This window comes from Theropithecus gelada, chromosome 14 (assembly GCF_003255815.1).
Source record: "Theropithecus gelada isolate Dixy chromosome 14, Tgel_1.0, whole genome shotgun sequence".
NCBI classification, from domain to species: Eukaryota; Metazoa; Chordata; class Mammalia; order Primates; family Cercopithecidae; genus Theropithecus; species Theropithecus gelada.
Window position 1 is genome coordinate 8088005 of NC_037682.1, and position 19911 is coordinate 8107915.

At 50.8% G+C, this 19911-nt stretch overlaps 2 protein-coding genes across 2 annotated transcripts; one reads left to right on the forward strand and one right to left on the reverse strand.

Annotated features, from left to right (window-relative positions):
• Positions 1-1973: 1973 nt before the first annotated feature.
• Positions 1974-15442, reverse strand: CCS (copper chaperone for superoxide dismutase). The gene is made up of 8 exons (XM_025358031.1): positions 15304-15442; positions 14883-14955; positions 9655-9792; positions 9272-9449; positions 8376-8436; positions 2575-2652; positions 2399-2502; positions 1974-2289 (listed from the first exon to the last, which is right to left on the reverse strand). Exons 1-8 carry the CDS (start codon positions 15340-15342, stop codon positions 2136-2138), a joined length of 825 nt encoding a protein of 274 aa, XP_025213816.1. The 5' UTR covers positions 15343-15442; the 3' UTR covers positions 1974-2135.
• A 44-nt stretch (positions 15443-15486) lies between these two features.
• Positions 15487-18410, forward strand: CCDC87 (coiled-coil domain containing 87). Its single transcript, XM_025358032.1, has one exon. It carries the CDS (start codon positions 15592-15594, stop codon positions 18115-18117), a length of 2526 nt encoding a protein of 841 aa, XP_025213817.1. The 5' UTR covers positions 15487-15591; the 3' UTR covers positions 18118-18410.
• Positions 18411-19911: the final 1501 nt, after the last annotated feature.

Sequence of the window (19911 nt, forward strand, 5' to 3'; positions counted from 1 at the left end):
TGAGATGGAGTCTTGCTCTGTCACCCAGGCTGGAGTGCAGCGGTCTGATCTCAGCTCACTGCAACTTCTGCCTCCTGGGTTCAAGCAATTCTCCTGCCTCAACCTCATGAGTAGCTGGGATTTCAGGCACTGTAATACCACTACCCCTAGCTAACTTTTGTATTTTTAGTAGAGATGGGGTTTCGCCATGTTGGCCAGGCTGGTCTCGAACTCCTGACCTCAAGTGATCAGCCCGCCTCGGCCTCCCAATGTGCCGGGATTACAGACGTAAGCCACCGCACCCAGCCTGCAGTGAGTCTTGATTGCGCCACGGCACTCTAGCCTTGCCAACAGAGTTAAACTCTGTCTCAAAAAAAGGAAAAAAAAAAAAGAGGTTAATAGAGTGGTGTCATGGTGAACTGTTTAGGCTTAAAAAGGTTAAAACCCAGGTACCATTCCAGAATGGAGGTGAGAGGATATGTCAGGGGTTAGCTGTGGGGAGAATCCAGGATGAGTTTCTGCAATGACCTGGAAGTGGGGAAAGACAGCCTGAGTCTGGGCTTAAAAGGGTTTGGCTCCCAGCAACCACAGGGAGCTGGAAAACAGCCAGCATAGGTTTGGCAAGAAAGAGCAGAGTCCAAGGCTTGGGGCTAGAGGTGGAACCCACAGCCTTGAAAGGGAAAACAGACAGGGACTGGGGAATGGGAGCAGAGCCAGGGGCTCTGCCTTGAAGCCAAGGACAACTAACTGTGAAACCACCCACTCAGTTCCAAGTAGGCAGTGTAGGGGCAAAGTCTGTAGTCTGCCAGCTTACCCTGTCATAAAAGCAGCTTTGTCAAGGATGAGCAAGGCACCCCATGGGGGTAGGGGTACAGGGACAGAATAGATGAGTAGGGAGGCTCTGAACCCAAGGCCCCACAAACTGTTCCCTTGTTAGCAGCTCATCCAACCATAGGAAAGGGGAGCTTTGCTAGGACTGCCTCCAACGGTCGCGCCGCACGCAGCCTCAGAATCACAGCTGCTGCTCCCTTTACTTTGTGTGACAGGCTCTGTGCCAAGCACTTCACTTATTATGTTAATTAATAGTTTTTACTTATGACTAAAATAAATAAAGTCAGGTTTTTTTGTTGTTGTTGTTGTTGTTTTTTGAGATGGAGTCTTGCTCTGTTGCCCAGGCTGGAATGCAGTGGTGTGATCACGGTTCACTGCAGCCTTGACCTCCCAGGCTCAAGCGATCCTCCCACCTCAGCCTCCCAAGTAGCTGGGACCACAAGCATGCACCATCACACCCAGCTAATTAAAAAAACTTTTTGTAGAGATGGGGCCTTACTCTGTTGCCCCGGCTGGTCTCAAACTCCTGGGCTCAAGAGATCCTCCCACCTTGGCCTTCCGAAGTGCTGGGATTACAGGTGTGAGCTACCGTGCCCGGCCTCAAGCCAGATTATCTTAACGGGGGGATGCATTAGGAGGATTCAGGAGCATCTGTTCAATCCCAGGCAGGAGGCAGCTGGCCTCAGGAAAGGCTCAGAGAGGGGACTCCAGAGTGACTGGGATTCTCCAGCAACTCTTAGTTTCTCCCTGCTTCATTCTTCCTTCTTAGCTGACTGGCTTTTTCTGGTGCTCAGTCAATAAGGCAGGGAGAAGAGGGCCACCAAAACTTCCCATATTCCCAGGTTATGGGTCCAACCATAGGAAGAAACTAAAGCTGGATCTGCTGATTTCTCAGGGAAAGCATGGGCCACCACAGGTCAGATGTCCATTCTGGTTCCAATCAGCCATAGTGAGGGGAGGGGACAGGCCACCAACAGAAATTTGACTGTGGTGGCTCTTCATTATGGCTCCAAGGAGGAAGATGGGGACTTCAGTGTGTGTGTGGGTTTGAATTCAGGTTTGTTTGGCTCCAATGCTAAGGGGTGGCCCTGATACAAAGGGAAGAGGCAGAGCTGTGTTCACCAAGCCCATAAGGGGCACAGAGACAAGCACAAAACACCAAGTCCCAAATGAAAATAAAACTCATTTGCCAAGGGAACACCGCAGCAGCTCCTGCCCTGTACTGAGCTCTCCAAAGACTGGGCAGGCAAGGTCCCTCTGGCCCCCTCTGGAAGAGGAAAGTGCTCGCCCTGGAGGACAGCAACAGAGCCAAGGTGAGGTCCTGCTCAAAGGTGGGCAGGGGGCTGGGCTGACTCCTTTCGGCCCTTGCCAGCGATGGGCCGGCCTCGCTCCTCCCAGATGGTGAGGCCATCGCAAGAGCAGATCTGCTTGGGGTTCTGGAAGAGGCCAGCAGAGCGTGCAATGATGCCGCAGGCCAACCTGCAGAAGAATGTGTGGTCAGGGTGGGTACTTGTTTAGGTCCCCACCCCTGGGTTCCTCATGCACCATCCGCAGAGCACAGCCTCCTGCAGGGGCCGACACCACTCACCTCTGCCCAGAGTTCCCTGTGATCTTGGATAAGGGATGGCCTCCCTGGCCTAGGTCATCTTCTCCCTCATCAATAACCAGGCTGCGGCCAATCACATCCCACACCTTTGAGGAGAGACGACAGCCTCAGACAATGGACCCTGTTAGGAAGGGTGCCCGCCTTCTTTTCCACCTTACCTTCAGCTTCTCATCCTCCATTCTGAAGATGGCGCAGCCGTCAGCATCAGCATGCACATTGCCCAGGTCTCCGCGGTGCTGGAATGAGACCCAGTGTGTATAGAGGGGATGTGTGCCACATGGTGCCAATCTGCTATCTTCTGACTTTCTGATTCCGATGCCTCTTCCTGCTTCCCCAAAGTACCCATTTCCTCCTGTGGGTACCAGTCTGGTAGGATCTGAGGTCCTCAAGGACTGGGCAGGCAAGGTCCTCTTGGCCCTCTCTGGAAGTGGAAAGTGGTCCAGGAAGTCCTGCACCATCTGAACACTCCCTCCCTGGAACTGAAATCCTGGGCAGGATGACAGTGGGCTGAAAAGAGCCGGTAGAAGTTTCCCTGCCTGTGCAGTCATTCCTGTTAGACCAGACTGTTTTTCCAGTGAGGCCATCGCCCAGTGCTGCTTCTCAGCCTCCAGTTAGCCCAGTTTCGCAGCCTCCTGATGGCTTTGTGAGTCCTTGGCTGTCTTCAATTCCCATAGGCTTAAGTTGGCCAAGCTTGGCTTCCCTGACCATCATAGGCAGCCAATGTCATTTCCCTAACTCCCAGATTCCAGGAACAGAAGGAAACGCAAGGGGCAAAGAGCCTATCCTAGCCCTTAGAAGCTGGCTCTGCCCTCCTTCTGCTTTGAAGGTAAGAAAAAATGCCATAACACACCCATGAGCACCTCCTAGGTCAGACACACTGTACCAGGCATGGCGGGCAGTATGCAGGTCACCATCCGCCAGGGACTCAGAACATGGTGGGGACCCAGACACAGAACAGATTAGGGGTCATGACACACAGAGTGAATACAACAGTTGGTGTGTTTTGGGGTGACAAGGCCTTACTAGTGAGCCTCAGAAACCCACATCTGTGCAAATAAATTGTCCCCAACCTGACATTTTGGGCAGAAACAAGTGCCTGTGCCAGTGCGGGTAGGCTCCCATGACCTTGCTGCTGAGTAACCAGGCATCTCACTGTGCCACCAACTGATGGGCAGGAAGAAGCGCCAGTTCTGCTTTATCTCATTTTCCAGAGGGACATCTGCTGCCTGCACCTGGCACTTTTTGTTATGCCCTGCATTGGGGACTTAAATAGCAGAAAGATCAAGGAGGGGGAGGTGATACAGAGCCCTGAAGAGTGGGTTTCTTTTTTTTTTGCTTGTTTGTTTGTTTTTGTTTTGTTTTGATACGAAGTCTCACTGCGATGCCCAGGCTGGAATGCAACGGTGTGATCTTGGCTCATAGCAATCTGTGCTTCCCGGGTTCAAGCAATTCTCCCGCCTCAGCCTCCCGAGTAACTGGGATTACAGGCACGCACCACTAGGCCTGGCTAGTTTTTGTATGTCTTTTAATTAATTTATTTATTTTTTGAGACAGAGTCTGGCTCTGTTGTCCAGGCTGGAGTGCAGTGGTACGATCTGGGCTCACTGCAACTTTCCACCTCCCAGGTTCAAGTGATTCTCCTGTCTCAGCCTCCCGAGTAGGTGGGACTACAGATGCACGCCACCATGCCTGGCTAACTTTTGTTTTGTTTTGTTTTGTTTTTGTTTCTTTTTCTTTTGAGATGGAGTCTCACTCTGTCACCCAGGCTGGACTGCAGTGGCGTGACCTTGGCTCACTGCAAGCTCCACCTCCCCGGTTCACGCCATTCTCCTGCCTCAGCCTCCCGAGTAACTGGGACTACAGGCGCACGCCACCACGCCCAGCTAATTTTTTGTATTTTTAGTAGAGACAGGGTTTCACTGTGTTAGCCAGGATGGTCTCAATCTCGTGACCACGTGATCTGCCCGCCTCAGCCTCCCAAAGTGCTGGGATTACAGGCGTAAGCTACCGCGCCAGGCTCAACTTTTGTATTTTTATTTTATTTATTTATTTTTTTTGAGATGGAGTCTAGCTCTGTTGCCCAGGCTGGAGTGCAGTGGCCGGATCTCAGCTCACTGCAAGCTCTGCCTCCCGGGTTCACGCCATTCTCCTGCCTCAGCCTCCCGAGTAGTTGGGACTACAGGCACCCGCCACCTCACCCGGCTAGTTTTTTTTTTTTTGTATTTTTAGTAGAGACGGGGTTTCACCATGTTAGCCAGGATGGTCTCGATCTCCTGACCTCGTGATCCGCCCATCTCGGCCTCCCAAAGTGCTGGGATTACAGGCTTGAGTCACCGCGCCCAGCCAACTTTTGTATTTTTAATAGAGACAGAGTTTCACCATGTTGGTCAGGCTGGTCTCAAACTCCTGACCTCAAGTAACCCATCCGCCTTGGCCTCCCAAAGTGCTGGGATTGCAGGCGTGAGCCACCGTGCCCGGCTTGAGGAGCAGCCTCAAGGCAGGGGCAGCCTGGACAGCGTGGCTGGAAGCATGGCCCAGCAGGAGTTCAGGGAAAGGCAGTCTTTCCAGGCTATTTCCTCAGCACACAGGCAGGGGCAACAGGCCGGGGGAGTGGGGCATTGAAAGTCCACACCAAGAAGCTAGGCCCAGCTTGTACTCTCAGGCACTGGGAGCCAAGACAAGTTTCAGGCAGGGGCATGGCCTGGTTACTTCAGGCTTCAGAACAATCCTTCTAGTGCAGTCTATGAAAAGTAAGGACTGGAGCAGGTGAGGAGAGAACAGAAGGGAGCTTAGAGATCAGTTAGGAGATGTGCAAGGGACAACCAGGCTTGGATGCAAATTCCTACATGAAATTCTTTTCCATCTGGGAAAAGCACATGCTAAAACCCAACAGCAACTTGCCAGTCACTGTGGCCTTGGCTGCTCAGCTCCTGCTCAGTTCTTCCTTGTCTAAGTTAAGGGGTTGAGTGAGGTATAGCTTCTGATGCCAGCTCCTTCTGATTCCCTGCCCCACCTGGGGCCCAGGAAGAAAACACAGGTCACAAGGCAGTCTCCTGCCCTTCAGAAACACTCCCTGCTATTCCATGCCTCCAGGGCTTTGTACCTCCCTTGAGCATGGGCTGGACCTAGTGTCACTTCTAAGATTAGGTTACAAAAGAATGTGGCTTGAGTCTTGGACGCCCTCTCCCAATCTCAATCTCTCTCTTGCTCATTCACTCTGAGGGAAGCCAACTGCCGTGTTGTGAGCTGCCCTAGGGAGAGACCCACGTGGCAAAGAACTGATGTCTCTGGCCAACAGCCAGAGGACCTGGGGCCTGCCAACAGCAACATGAGCAAACCTGGAAGCAGATTCTCCCCACGTGGGGCCCTAAGATGACTGCAGCCCCGAGAGAGACCCTGAGCTGCAGGCACCCAGCTAAGTCACACACAAATTCCTGCCCCAGAGACAGTATATGTTTGTTGTTTTAAACTCCTAACTTTGGAGTTATTTGATTTGCAGCAGCAGCAGATTACTAATCACTGAGCATACGCATGGCACTGTGCAATGGACTCTACAGAAATGCCTCTCCAATTTCCCACAACAGGGAGTAAAAACTTTTGACCATTAGAAATGTGACAGAGGCCGGGCGCGGTGGCTCAAGCCTGTAATCCCAGCACTTTGGGAGGCCGAGACGGCCGGATCACGAGGTCAGGAGATCGAGACCATCCTGGCTAACACGGTGAAACCCCGTCTCTACTAAAAAAAGTACAAAAAACTAGCCGGGCGAGGTGGCGGGCGCCTGTAGTCCCAGCTACTCGGGAGGCTGAGGCAGGAGAATGGCGTGAACCCGGGAGGCGGAGCTTGCAGTGAGCTGAGATCCGGCCACTGCACTCCAGCGTGGGTGACAGAGCAAGACTCCATCTCAAAAAAAAAAAGAAACGTGACAGAGTGGTCGGGCACGGTGGTTCACGCCTGCAATCCTAGCACTTTGGGAGGCCAAGGCAGGCGGATTACTTGAGGTTGGGAGTTCAAGTCCAGCCTGGCCAACATGGCAAAACCTCATTTCTACTAAAAATACAAAAAAGAAAAAGAAAAAAAAAAGAAATGTGACAGAGGCCAGGCACGCTAGCTCATGCTCGTAATCCTTTTTTTTTTGGACACGGAGTCTGGCTCTGTCGCCCAGGCTGGAGTGCAGTGGTCAGATCTCAGCTCACTGCAAGCTCCGCCCCCGAGGTTCACGCCATTCTCCTGCCTCAGCCTCCCAAGTAGCTGGGACTACAGGCACCCGCCACCTCGCCAGGCTAGTTTTTTTTTTTTGTATTTTTTAGTATAGACGGGGTTTCACCGTGTTAGCCAGGATGGTCTCGATCTCCTGACCTCGCGATCCACCCGTCTCGGCCTCCCAAAGTGCTGGGATTACAAGCTTGAACCACCGTGCCCGGCCATGTTCGTAATCCTAACACTGGGAGGCTGAGGAGGGAGGACTGCTTGAGCCCAGCAGTTTGAGATCAGCCTGAGGAATATAGTAACACCCTATTTTTTTTGGGTTTTTTTTTTTTTTTTTTTTTTTTTTTGAGATGGAGTCTTGCTCTGTCACCTAGGCTGGAGTGCAGTGGCACGATCTCGGCTCACTGCAAGCTCCGCCTCCCAGGTTCATGCCATTCTCCTGCCTCAGCCTCCCGAGCAGCTGGGACTACAGGCGCCCACCACTACACCTGGCTAATTTTTTGTATTTTTTAGTAGAGACGGGGTTTCACTGAGTAATACCCTATTTCTACAAAAAAAAAAAAAATTAACTGGGTATGGTGGTACATGCTTGTGGTCCCAGCTATCAGGTGAAGTGGGAGGATTGCTTAAGCCCACAAGTTCAAGGCTGTAGTGAGCCATGATCGCACCACTGCACTCCAGCATGGGCAACAGAGTGAGATCCTATCTCAAAAAAGAAAAGAAAGAAAAGAAAAAAAAAGGAAAGAAAGAAGGAAAAGGAAAATAAACAGAAGAAAAGAAAAGCATGATAGGTAACAGAGATGTGAAAAGTCCAAAAATCAGTTACATGCATTAAGAAACACATACCATGGTTTCATTTGCTTTATGGCACAAGGTTGCAAACCCATCAAGATAGAAAATGGCCCAGTCAGAGCCGGGTACAGTGGCTCACACCTGTAATTCCAGCACTTTGGGAGGCTGTGGGTGGATCGCTTGAGGTCAGGAGTTTGAGACTGCCTGACCAACCTGGTGAAACCCCATCTCTACTAAAAATACAAAAATTAGCCAGGTGTGGTGGTGTGTACCTATAGTACCAGCTACTAGGGAGGCTGAGGCAGGAGAATTGTTTGAACTTGGGAGGCGGAGGTTGGAGTGAGCTGGGACCACGTCATTACACTCTAGCCTGGGCAATAAGAACAAAACTCTGTCTCAAAAAATAAAATAAAAAAATCAAATGATTGAGTAACTAACAATACAACTAGTACTCAGATAAGGCAAAAAATCATTAAGGCAACACGCAATTCCCTGAAGATTGGGAAATGATTCTCTGCTGAAAAATGAAACTCCAGGACCAGGGGTGTTAGGGAGCGCCAGGGACAGCCTTTTCAGTTTAGGTAAAACCCTCAACTTCCTTATTTTACTTCCTCCCACTGCCCCTGCCCCTCAGGCAGATGAATTATTCACTCTGGGCTCCAGGGCCCCTTGCAGGCTCCTGTAAGGATTATCTCACTGCCTGGAAACCATGGAATTCAGTGATCTCCCCCAGAGACTGTGAGCTCCTTGGGTCAGGCACTGGGGCTGTAATCTATTGTATCCCCTGGTCTTTGATCACAGAAAGTGTCAACAAATGTTTCCAAACTCAGCAAAACAAAGTGAGAGGAAAAGACTCCACTAAAAAGGAATCACACTGTTAAGATCCCAAGAGTTGCCTGCCCTGCCTCTGAGACTTTAGGTCCTCTCTCAGCTCAAGCCCAAAACCAGACAGACACTTACCCGGTCAGAGTCCTGGGGGCCCCCATGAGATGCTCCATCAGGGTTAAAGTGGTCCCCACAGCTAGGAAAGAAAGGAAACAGGTGGGCAGGAAAGCAGCTCACAGAGCAGGTGCTCTACCCTCTCACCTATCTATATTTGCTTCATTCATTCATTCATTCATTCAACAAACAGGCCTACTCTGTGCTGGGCTTTGGGTAGAGGGCACTGAGAAAAATCAGACATGGGTCCTGTCCTCAATAAGCTCCTGGCTCAGGGGAGTCACAGATGAGTAAACAACTAGTTATATCACAGCATAACTAACACCATGGCATGGGGACCCTTCCTTTCCTGTGTCCAGAAGTCCCCTTCCATCTCAGAGGCAGTAAGGTGGTTACAAGCAGGACCTGCAACATCAAATTTTTTTTTTTCTTGAGACAGTGTTTTGCCCTGTCGCCCCTGAGCTGGAGAGCAGTGGTGCAATCTCAGCTCACCACAACCTCCACCTCCTAAGTTCAAGTGATTCTCCTGCCTCAGCCTCCCCAGTAGCTGGGATTACAGGCATGTGCCACTGCGCTCGGCTAATTTTTTTTGTATTTTTAGTAGAGATGGGGTTTCACCATGTTGGCCAGGCTGGTCTTGAACTCCTGACCTCAGGTGATCCGCCCACCTTGGCCTCTCAAAGTGCTAGGATTACAGGTGTGAGCTACTGTGCCCAGCCAAAGTCAGATCTTGACTCAAATCCCAACTCTACCTTTTACCTGCTCTGGACCTTTGGCAAGTCATGTAACCTCCGTGAGCCTCAGTTTCCTCATCTGGAGGTTGTGCCTGTGTGTATGTGCCGCACAGAGTATTGGTGAAGGGCAAGTGTGAAAATGTGTAGCTGAGGATGCTACTGGGGAGACTTCGCACAACTCACCTGTTGCAGTTGTTTGTGAGGTCCCCGTACTGATGGACATGGAGTCCATGCAGCCCAGGCTCCAGGCCGTCAATAGTTCCCTCGATGAGGCAGCGCTCAGGGCTCAGCTGTAGGAAGCGCACCACCCCCTGCACGGTGCCAGGCCCTCCCAGGATGGCCACTGCTGCCCCCAGATTATCTGCAAGGTATTAGATACTTGGGTTGGCTTGCCACCTCACCCAGCACACCTCTTCAGCAGCTCGGCAAGGGCAGGGAGTCTCTCATAATTTTCACACCTTCCTCAAAGCCACGCCAACCCAGAGCCCGAGAATCCTATGGTTAGATTTGTACCAGCTCTGAGCCACCTCCCTCCCAGAGGGGCCAAGGCCATAGTGGTCACTCACGCAACTGGTCGCTGCCCATGCCCTTGAGTACTGCCTGCCGCCCCGTGCCTTCCAGGAGAGCCTGCACCTCCTGGCTGGGCAGAGTGGTGTGTACCAAGACCATCTGATTCTCCAAGTGCACCTCCACATCCTGGACACCTGGCAAGAGAGAGAGGGAAGAGGGCAAAAGAGGCTGGCACCCAGTGCTGGCAGCAGGAAACAGAGAAACAGACAGCAATTCTCCATCCCCATTTCCACCAAACTTCCCATGGCCAGAGGCAAGCTACCTTGTAACTGTGTAACCCTGAGTAAGCCTCCTCACTTCTGAGTCTGTTTCTTTTCATACAAATTGGGATAATGCCACCTTGCCCCCAGGATTTATGTGAGTCCTAATACTCGCCAGGCATTATTTATAACTTTGGAAACATACATAATTCTTTTTAAAGCCGTTTTTTTTCTTTTTTAAAGTGGGCTATCCATAGCAGCATTATTCACAATAGCCAAAAGATAAAAATAACCCAAATGTCCATCAACTAAGTAACAGATAAAATGTAGTATCCATACAATGAAATACTATTCAGGAACGAAGTGCTGATGCATGCTACAACATGGACGGACCTTGAAACATTATGCTACGTGAAAGCCAGTCACAAAGCCACATATATAATGCCATGTACCTGAGATGTCTAGAACAGGCAAATCCACAGAGACAGAAAATATCCTTCCCATAGGAGATAGCTTAAATTTTTTTTTGTTTGTTTTTTAGACAGACTCACTCTGTTGCTCAGACTGGAGTGCAGTGGCAGGATCTTGGCTCACTGCAACCTCCACCTGTCAGATTCAAGCAATTCTCTTGTCTCAGCCTCCCAAGTAGCTGGAATTACAAGCATACACCACCATGTCTGGCTAATTATTGTATTTTTAATAGAGATGGGGTTTCACCATGTTGGCCAGGATGGTCTCGAACCCCTGGCCTCAGGTGATCCACCCACCTCGGCCTCCCAAAGTGCTAGGATTACAGTTATGAGCCACCATGCCAAAGTGCTAGGATTACAGTCATGAGCCACCATGCCAATGCACTCCAGCCTGGGTGACAGAGCAAGACTCCATCACGGAAAAACAACGACAACAAAAAAAAGAGAACAAAATAGGCCGGGTGCGGTGGCTCACGCCTGTAATCCCAGCAGTTTGGGAGGGCGAGGTCTGTGGATCACCTGAGGTCAGGAGTTTGAGACCAACCTGGCCAACATGGTGAAACCCTGTCTCTACCAAAAATATAAAAATTTGCCAGACATGGGGGTGCGCACCTGTAGTCCCAGCTACTTGGGAGGCTGGGGCACAAGAATTGCTTGAACCCAGGAGGCGGAGGTTGCAGTAAGCCGAGATTGCACCACTGCACTCCAGCCTGGGTGAAAAAGTGAGACTCTGTCTCTGAAATAAAATAAAATAAAATAAGGGAGGCCGAGACGGGCGGATCACGAGGTCAGGAGATCGAGACCATCCTGGCTAACACGGTGAAACCCCGTCTCTATTAAGAAATACAAAAAACTAGCCGGGCGAGGTGGCGGGCGCCTGTAGTCCCAGCTACCCGGGAGGCTGAGGCCGGAGAATGGCGTGAACCCGGGAGGCGGAGCTTGCAGTGAGCTGAGATCCGGCCACTGCACTCCAGCCTGGGTGACAGAGCGAGACTCCGTCTCAAAAAAAAAAAATAAAATAAAATAAAAAATAAAATAAAATAAAATAAATAAATAAAATAAAATAAAATAAAATAAAATAAAAGGAAATCCTATATCCCTTAGCTATCACCCTCCTATTCTGCCACCCACCCCTGCCACCAATCTATTTTCTGTCTCTATTTTTTATTTTATTTTTTTAATTTTTTTGAGATGGAGTCTCGCTCTGTCACCTAGGCTGGAGTGCAGTGGCACAATCTCAGCTCACTGAAACCTCCACCTCCCTGGTTTAAGTGATTCTCCTGCCTCAGCCTCTGGAGTAGCTGGTACCACAGGCACACACCACCACCACGTTCAGCTAATTTTTTTGTATTTTTTTCTTTTAATAGACACGGGGTTTCACTATGTTGGCCAGGCAGCTCTCGAACTCCTAACCTCAGGTCATCTGCCTGCCTCAGTCTCCCAAAGTACTGAGATTACAGAGCATGAGCCATCAGACCTGGCTCCGGCCTAGAATTTCTTTATGAAGTGATTAAAATGTAAAACTGACAGTGGAGAGATGGTTGCACAACTCTGAAAATACTACAAACAGATGAAGTGTATCCTTTAAATGGGTGATTTTTTTTTTTTTTTTTTTTTTTTTTTTTGTGAGACAGAGTCTCGCTCTGTCGCCCAGGCTGGAGCGTAATGGCACAATCGCGGCTCACTGCAATCTCCACCTCCTGGGTTCAGGTAATTCTTCTGTCTCAGCCTCCAAAATAGCTGGCACTACAGACATGCGCCACCACACCCGGCTAATTTTTTGTATTTTTAGTAGAGACAAGGTTTCACCATGTTGCCCAGAGGCTGGTCCCCAACTCCTGAGCACAAGTGATCCACCCGCCTTGGCCTCCCAAATTGTTGGGACTACAGGTGTGAGCCACTGCGCCTGGCCTAAATGGGTGATTTTTATAATACATGAATGATATATTTTTTTATTTTTGAGATGGAGCCTTGCTTTGTCACCTAGGCTGGAGCACAGTGGCACGATCTTGGCTCACTGCAACCTCTGCCTCCTGGGTTCAAGCAATTCTCCTGCCTTAGCTTCCCATGTAGGTAGGACTACTGACATGCGCCCCCATGTCTGACTAATTTTTTTGAATATTTTTAGTAGAGACAGGGTTTCACCATGTTGACCAGGCAGGTCTCGAAGTCAGTTGTCTGCCGGGTGTGGTGGCTCACACCTATAATCCCAGCACTTTGGGAAGTTGAGGCAGGTGGATCACATGAGGCCAGAGTTCGATACCAGCCTTGCCAACATGGCAAAACTCCATCTTTAGTAAAAGTACAAAAATTAGGCAGGCATGGTGGTGCACACCTGTAATCCCAACTACTCGGGAAGCTGAGGTGGGAGAATCGAATGAACCGTGAAGTGGAGGCTGCAGGGAGCTGAGACAGTGCCACTGCACTCCAGCCCAGGCAACAGAGCAGAACAAGACCCTGTCTCAAAAAAAAAAAAAATATATATATATATATATATATATCTCACTGGCTTTTATGTGCAAAAGCTATTAGAGGGGGCAACAGAAGCAATGGGGAGCCCATCAAAGGATGAGGTTCTTACACAGGCTAGGGAAAGGCGGGGTGGCCTGCAGCAGTGTGGAGGCCTAAGTATGTCTTGGACACACAGCAGATAAGATGTCCTGATGACAGGATTCGGCATAGGAGAGTTCCCAGACCCTGGGGTCTCCAGAGAAGAGCTGATTCTCTGCTCCTGAAGTGGGAAGCTCCTCGTCACTATGCACCTCCTGAATTCTTGACTGAGTCTGAACCAAGAGGGAGGCTGGTTCCTTAGCTAAGCAGCCATTCAGTTTGCTCCTTGAGACTGGCAGACCTTGGAATGTGGCCAGGCCCACCCTTGGTTGGCTCAGAGCCCAATGAGGGAGAAAACAGAAGGCCACAGAGAACACCAGGGCAAGTGATAGAGATTCCAGGGGGTGAGCCTTGGGCTGGGTGCTCCTCCTGCTTATCTCCTGAGAAGGCCTTCCCCCAGGCCTCCTGAGATGGCAACTCTCTTTCTCTGTGTGTGTGCATTCTAGAAAACTACAACTTCCTTGCTGGGCCCCATGAGAAAGCCAAGCCAGACCAGAAAACACAGAGTCACCAGAAGTCTTTATCTGGTGCCTAAGAAACACGCTGAGGGCTGAAAACTGAGCTGGGTCCAAGAGAAAGGCCAACTGTCTGCTCTCCTGGCAAGCAAGTTGTACAGGAAGTGGAGGGCTCACTCACCACCCCAAAACACATAGTCTCAGCAAACCCAGCTTCACCATTGCCCCCTCCAGCCTCCTTCCATCCAGATCACCACCTGTAAGCCCTTCCTCTCATAATCCCCTAGGATTGACTGGGCTGTTACTACATGCCAAAGACTTTTCTAAGTGCTTTTTTTGTATTAACTCGGTTACTCTTCAAGACAATCCTCCAGAGTAGCTTCTATTATCATCCCCCATTTAACACGGAAGAAACAGAAACACAAAAAGTAACACGCATGAAGTCTTAGTGCCATTAAGTGGCAAAGAGGGGGGTTGAACTCTAGAGCTCACACCCCTAACCACTTTACAAAGTCCACCACTACCAAGGTCCCAGGTTCAGAAGCCATCTCATCTCATTCCCTCTCAGGATTGCTCTTCCCATGAAGCATTCTGTGAATGCCATCCAGGCAACGCTTGCATGCTTATTTCCACCTGAGTGTAGGGGATGTGCCTGATACCCGTGTGAACTCTTCTCCCTAAAAAACCCCAGTGTCTGGTCTATACCTGCCAAATGACTTTTTCTTTTTTTGAGACAGGGTCTCACTCTGTCACCCAGCCTGGAGTGCACTGGCGCAATCCAACTCACTGCAGCCTCCACCTCCTGAGCTCAAGTGATCCTCCTGCCTCGGCCTCCCTAGTAGCTGGGACTACAGGTGCGCACCATGATGCCCAGCTAATTTTTGTATTTTTTATAGAGAAGAGTTTTCACCATGTTGCTCAGGCTGGTCTCAAACTCCTGGACTTGAGCAATCCACCCACTTCGGCGTCCCAAAGTGTTGGGATTACAGGCATGAGCCACTAAGCCTGGCCTGGATGAACACTTAACAGAATCAAAGGAAGCCAGTTCCCAGAGCCATGCTGGTGGCTCTACCTTTCCAGATCTTTCTAATTGTGCCAGGTCACCTACAGACCAGCTGGCCTTTTAAGAACCAGAAGCTACTCAGGATGGTATAGGGCCAGCACTGCTGTTTGCTTTGTCAAGATTATGTTGTTTCCCAAGCAAAAACTGCCTGTTTTCCAAGGAACTCCTTCAGCCTAGCTCCTCAGTCTCTGGGGCACGTGAGGTTCAGGACAGTAAGACAGGCAGTTAGAACCTGTCAGGGCAAGCTGGACAGCTGTACTCTAGGCTCTGCCTCCAGGTCTGTGTGTAACTCTGAGAACATTCCTTCCACTCTCTGGGGTTCAGTTTCTGCATCTGTAAAATGGGAGTAAGGTTCGTCTAATAGATTCGCCTGGTCCCTCCTAGAGGCCTCTGGACTGTCCGCAGAGAAGTTTACCCTGTTCTTACCTGCCACCCCTTGCAGGGACTTGCGCACCGCGTCCACACAGCTCTGACAGGTCATCTGCACCGCGAACTCCAACTGCAAGGGCAGCAGGAACCGACCGATGATCGCTGGGGAAGTGCGTTGGTATGACTTTGTTTCACCACCTACCTACCCTATGACCACTCCAAGGTCTGGGAACAAGCCCCCACGTAACCCCTCTTCAAGCACCTTCTTTATGACTCTCATGACCATTCCAGGGCCATGGGAGTCACCCCCTCAACACTCACGCAGGGTCTCTGCTACCCTCGCATGCTAGTTTCATCCCGTGGCCCCAGGCCCCAACCCAAGTGCTCACTCCTTCCCCTCTTAGACCCAAGGTAACGATCACCCCAGGGGCCGAGGCTCTCTGCCCGGCGAGGCTCCACACGAAGCCTCAACCCTCACCGTGCAGAGGGTCCCCTGGTTCCCCGAGTCCGAAGCCATTCTGGACCCAGTCACCAGCCCGAAACGCAGAACTCTTCAGGTGCAGGAGCACCAACCAGCGCGGCGTCGCGGGGACTGACCCTCGAAAGACACCCTTAACTCCGCCTCCTAGTGCGTGCGCACGCAATGCCCTGCCCCGTCAGCCGCCGGGTGGCGGCCGCGCAGGCGCACTCGGGCCCTCGGGCTCCTGGTTGCCTTAGAAACCACTCCGCTTTCTGTTAGCCGACGGTGGCAGCCGCAGGCCGTAAGATGGAGCCTCCGAAGCACGAGCCTGAGCTCCAGCGGTTTTACCACCGGTTGCTGCGTCCGCTGTCGCTCTTCCCCACTAGGGCGACGTCCCCAGAGCCTCAGAAGCGCCCCACGCAGGAGGGCCGGATTCTACAGTCCTTCCCTCTCGCGAAGCTGACGGTGGCGTCTCTGTGCAGCCAGGTGGCCAAGCTGCTTTCCAGCAGTGGGATGGCAGCGCGAGTGCCTCCTGAGGCTCGACTACGTCTCATCAAGGTCATCCTGGACGAGCTGAAGTGCAATTGGCGGGAGCCGCCCGCCGAACTTAGTCTGAGCCACAAAAACAACCACAAGCTGCGGAAGCGGCTCGAGGCCTACGTGCTGCTGAGCAGTGAGCAGCTCTTCTTGCGCTACTTGCACCTGTTGGTGACCATGTCGACCCCCAGAGGGGTCTTCACTGAATCAGCCACGCTCACCCGGTTGGCGGCCAGCCTTGCCAGGGACTGCACACTCTTCCTCACTAGTCCCGACGTCTACCGTGGCCTGCTCACCGACTTCCAGGCCCTGCTAAGGGCAGAGCAGGCCTCTGGAGGTGTGGACAAGCTGCGCCCTGTCTGCCCCGCTGGGACATTCAAGTTGTGCCCTATCCCCTGGCCTCACAGCACTGGCTTCGCCCAAGTGCAGTGCTCTAACCTCAACCTGAACTACCTCATCCAACTCAGCCGTCCACCAGAGTTTCTCAATGAGCCAGGAAAGATGGATCCAGTGAAGGAATTGAAGTCCATCCCTCGGTTGAAGAGGAAAAAGCCTCTCCACTGGCCACCCTCCATAGGAAAGAAGAAAGAAATCGACATCAGTTCCTCACAGATGGTGTCGCTGCGCAGCTATCCTGTGGCCCCCACCAGCAGGGCTTCCCCCTTGCCTTTCTACTCTGAGCTCCGGAGAGGCCAATCCATGCCCTCCCTGCGTGAGGGCTGGAGGCTGGCAGATGAGTTGGGCCTTCCTCCACTCCGATCTCGCCCCTTAACCCCGCTGGTCTTGGCTACGGAGAGCAAACCAGAGCTGACTGGGCACATCGTGGCTGAGGATCTGAAGCAGTTGATAAAGAAGATGAAGTTGGAGGGGACTCGCTACCCACCACTGGACTCAGGCCTGCCTCCTCTCCTTGGGGTTGTGACCCGTCACCCAGCTGCAGGGCATCACCTGGAGGAGCTGGAGAAGATGTTGAGGAACCTCCAGGAGGAAGAAACCTCTGGGCAGTGGGACCCCCAGCCCCCCAAATCCTTTCCACTTCACCCACAACCAGTGACCATTACTTTGAAGCTTAGAAATGAGGTCGTGGTCCAGGCGGCTGCCGCACGGGTCTCTGATAGAAACTTCTTAGACTCTTTCCACATTGAGGGGGCCGGAGCCCTGTATAACCATCTGGCTGGTGAACTGGATCCCAAAGCCATTGAAAAAATGGATATTGATAACTTTGTTGGCAGTACTACCAGGGAGGTCTACAAGGAGTTGATGAGCCATGTCTCTTCTGACCACTTACATTTCGATCAAGGGCCCCTAGTTGAGCCTGCAGCAGATAAAGACTGGTCGACCTTCCTGTCCTCAGCCTTTCTACGTCAAGAAAAACAGTCTCAAATCATCAACCCTGAGCTGGTTGGACTTTACTCCCAGAGAGCAAACACTTTACAGTCCAATACTGAGATGATGCCCTCCCTCCCATCACCCCAAGCTACCAAAAGCTGGGAGAAGTGGTCAAACAAGGCCTCCTTGATGAACTCGTGGAAAACCACCTTGTCTGTGGATGACTACTTCAAGTACCTCACCAACCATGAAACAGATTTCCTTCATGTCATCTTTCAAATGCATGAAGAAGAGGTTCCTGTGGAGATTGTGGCTCCTGTCAGAGAGTCCCTAGAGATTCAGCACCCTCCCCCATTGCTAGAAGATGAAGAACCAGACTTTGTGCCAGGAGAGTGGGATTGGAACACCGTGCTAGAGCACAGGCTAGGAGCTGGGAAGACCACCCACCTGGGAGAATCTCACAAAATCCTGAGCCTGCAGAAGCGTCTGGAACAACTGTGGTCTGTGCTTGAGGTCCCCAACAAGGACCAGGTGGACATGGTCATTAAATACAGTTCCAAAGCCCGCCTGAGACAGCTGCCTTCATTGGTGAATGCCTGGGAGCGAGCCCTGAAGCCCATCCGGCTGCGGGAGGCGTTGCTGGCGAGACTAGAGTGGTTTGAGGGACAAGCTTCCAACCCCAACCGCTTCTTCAAAAAGACCAACTTGAGCTCCAGTCACTTCCTGGAGGAGGATCAGATCCGAAGCCATCTCCACAGGAAGCTCAACTTAATGGAGTCTTCTTTGGCTTCTCTCCTGGAGGAGATTGAGTTAATCTTTGGCGAGCCAGTGATCTTCAAGGGGCGGCGCTACCTGGACAAGATGAAGAGTGACAAAGTGGAGATGCTCTATTGGCTGCAACAGCAGCGGCGGGTTCGCCACCTGGTCTCGGCCCTGAAGGATCCCCATCAGTCAGCCAGCCTTTAGTAGCTCCTGGGAATACCCCTATTACGCCTTGACCAGGCCCAGTGCCCTCAAATGCCTCCCTCACCCCCAAATGGCCAGCAGCTCATCTAGACCTCTTTACTGCTTTGGAAGAAGAAATATTTGTCTATCTCTGGGAGCAGAGGGGGTTCAGGAACATTATGCTTCCAACTATGAAGGGATTGAGACTAAAACTATTGTTTTCTTAGTGAAATTCTCATAAAAGTATCCCCAAGCCTAGTAGTCCCATTATGTCAAGCCTTGCACAATACAACCCAAATCTCCTAGATCAAAAGAACTGAGACCTTGGAGTTCATTGTAGTGGGAAAGGTCAGACAGAGGCAAAGTTGATCTTTGGAACAACTCACTTTAGCATTCCTATCACACTACATTAAATTGTCACCTCTTTTAGTTCTCAAACACTATTAGGAAGACTAAAATTAATTAAATTTTTACCAATTACATGCACATGGTACAAAATATACCAGGATGTGTACAAAATATACCAGGATGTGTACTGAAAAGTAAGCCTTCCCATACCCACCTCCAATATCTCAGTTTCCTGCCGTGGGGACAAGTGTTAACAATTTTTTAATTTTTTAATTTTTTTTTTTTTTTCTTTTTTTTTTTTTTTTTTTGAGACAGAGTGTCACTCTGTTGCCCAGGCTGGAGTGCAGTGGTATGATCTTGGCTAACTGCAACCTCTGCCTCTCTGGTTCAAGCGATTCTCCTGCCTCAGCCTCCTGAGTAGCTGGGACTACAGCCACCTGCCACCACACCTGGCTCTTTTTTGTATTTTTAGTAGAGAGGGGGTTTCACCATGTTGGCCAGGCTGGTCTCAAACTCCTGAGCTCAGGTGATCCACCTGCTTCAGCCTCCCAAAGTGCTGGGATTACAGGAGTGAGCCACAGCACCTGGAATTTTTTTTTTTTTTTTTTAATTTTAGAGATGGGGTCTTGCTCTGTTGCCCAAGCTGGAGTGCAGTGGCCTGATCATAGCTCACTGCAGCTTGAACTCTTGGGCTCAAGCAATCCTCCTACCTCAGCCTCCTGAGTAGCTGGGACTACAGCTGCTTACTACCGCACCTGGCTAATTTTTTGAGTTTCTTAAAAAATATGTAGATATTTTTGAGCTAGAGTCTTGCTCTGTTGCCCAGGCTGGAGTGCAACCTTGGGTGGGAGATTTCATTTCCTTTTCATTCATTCATTCATCCATCATATATTTGATGTACATTGTCTGTGGGTGTGGTACTGTGCTAGGCACTGAAGAAGAAGCAATCAGGAAATTAGGAGTAGATTCAGACAGAGCCAATAAACACATACAGTGGAAATAATGGGGGAAAGAGGCATGGGGAGGCCTGTGGATCACCCATGACCTGCACCCTCAGAGACATTCCCTTCCTCCCATGAGATTCTCGGCTAAGTATAGATTCTACCTGAGCCTACCCAAGCCCTGTGATCTGGGCTTTGTGTTTCTCACCTCATTATAGTTTTATCCTATACCTACAAGACATCATGATGCTCACTTTACAGGTGAGAAATGCTCAGAGAAGCAGGGTAATTTACTCAAAATCTTTTAGAGACCAGGTGCCTTTCTGTCATCCAGGCTGGAGTGCAGTGGTGCAATCATGACTCTCTCTAGCCTGGAACTCTTAAGCTCAAGCCATCCTCCCACTTCAGCCTCCCAAAGTGCTGAGATTACAGGTGTGAGCCACCACATCTGGCCTGCTCAGGTCTTTTTTTTTTTTTTTTTTTTTTTTTGAGGGGGTTTCCCTCTGTCCCCCGGGGGGGGGGGCGG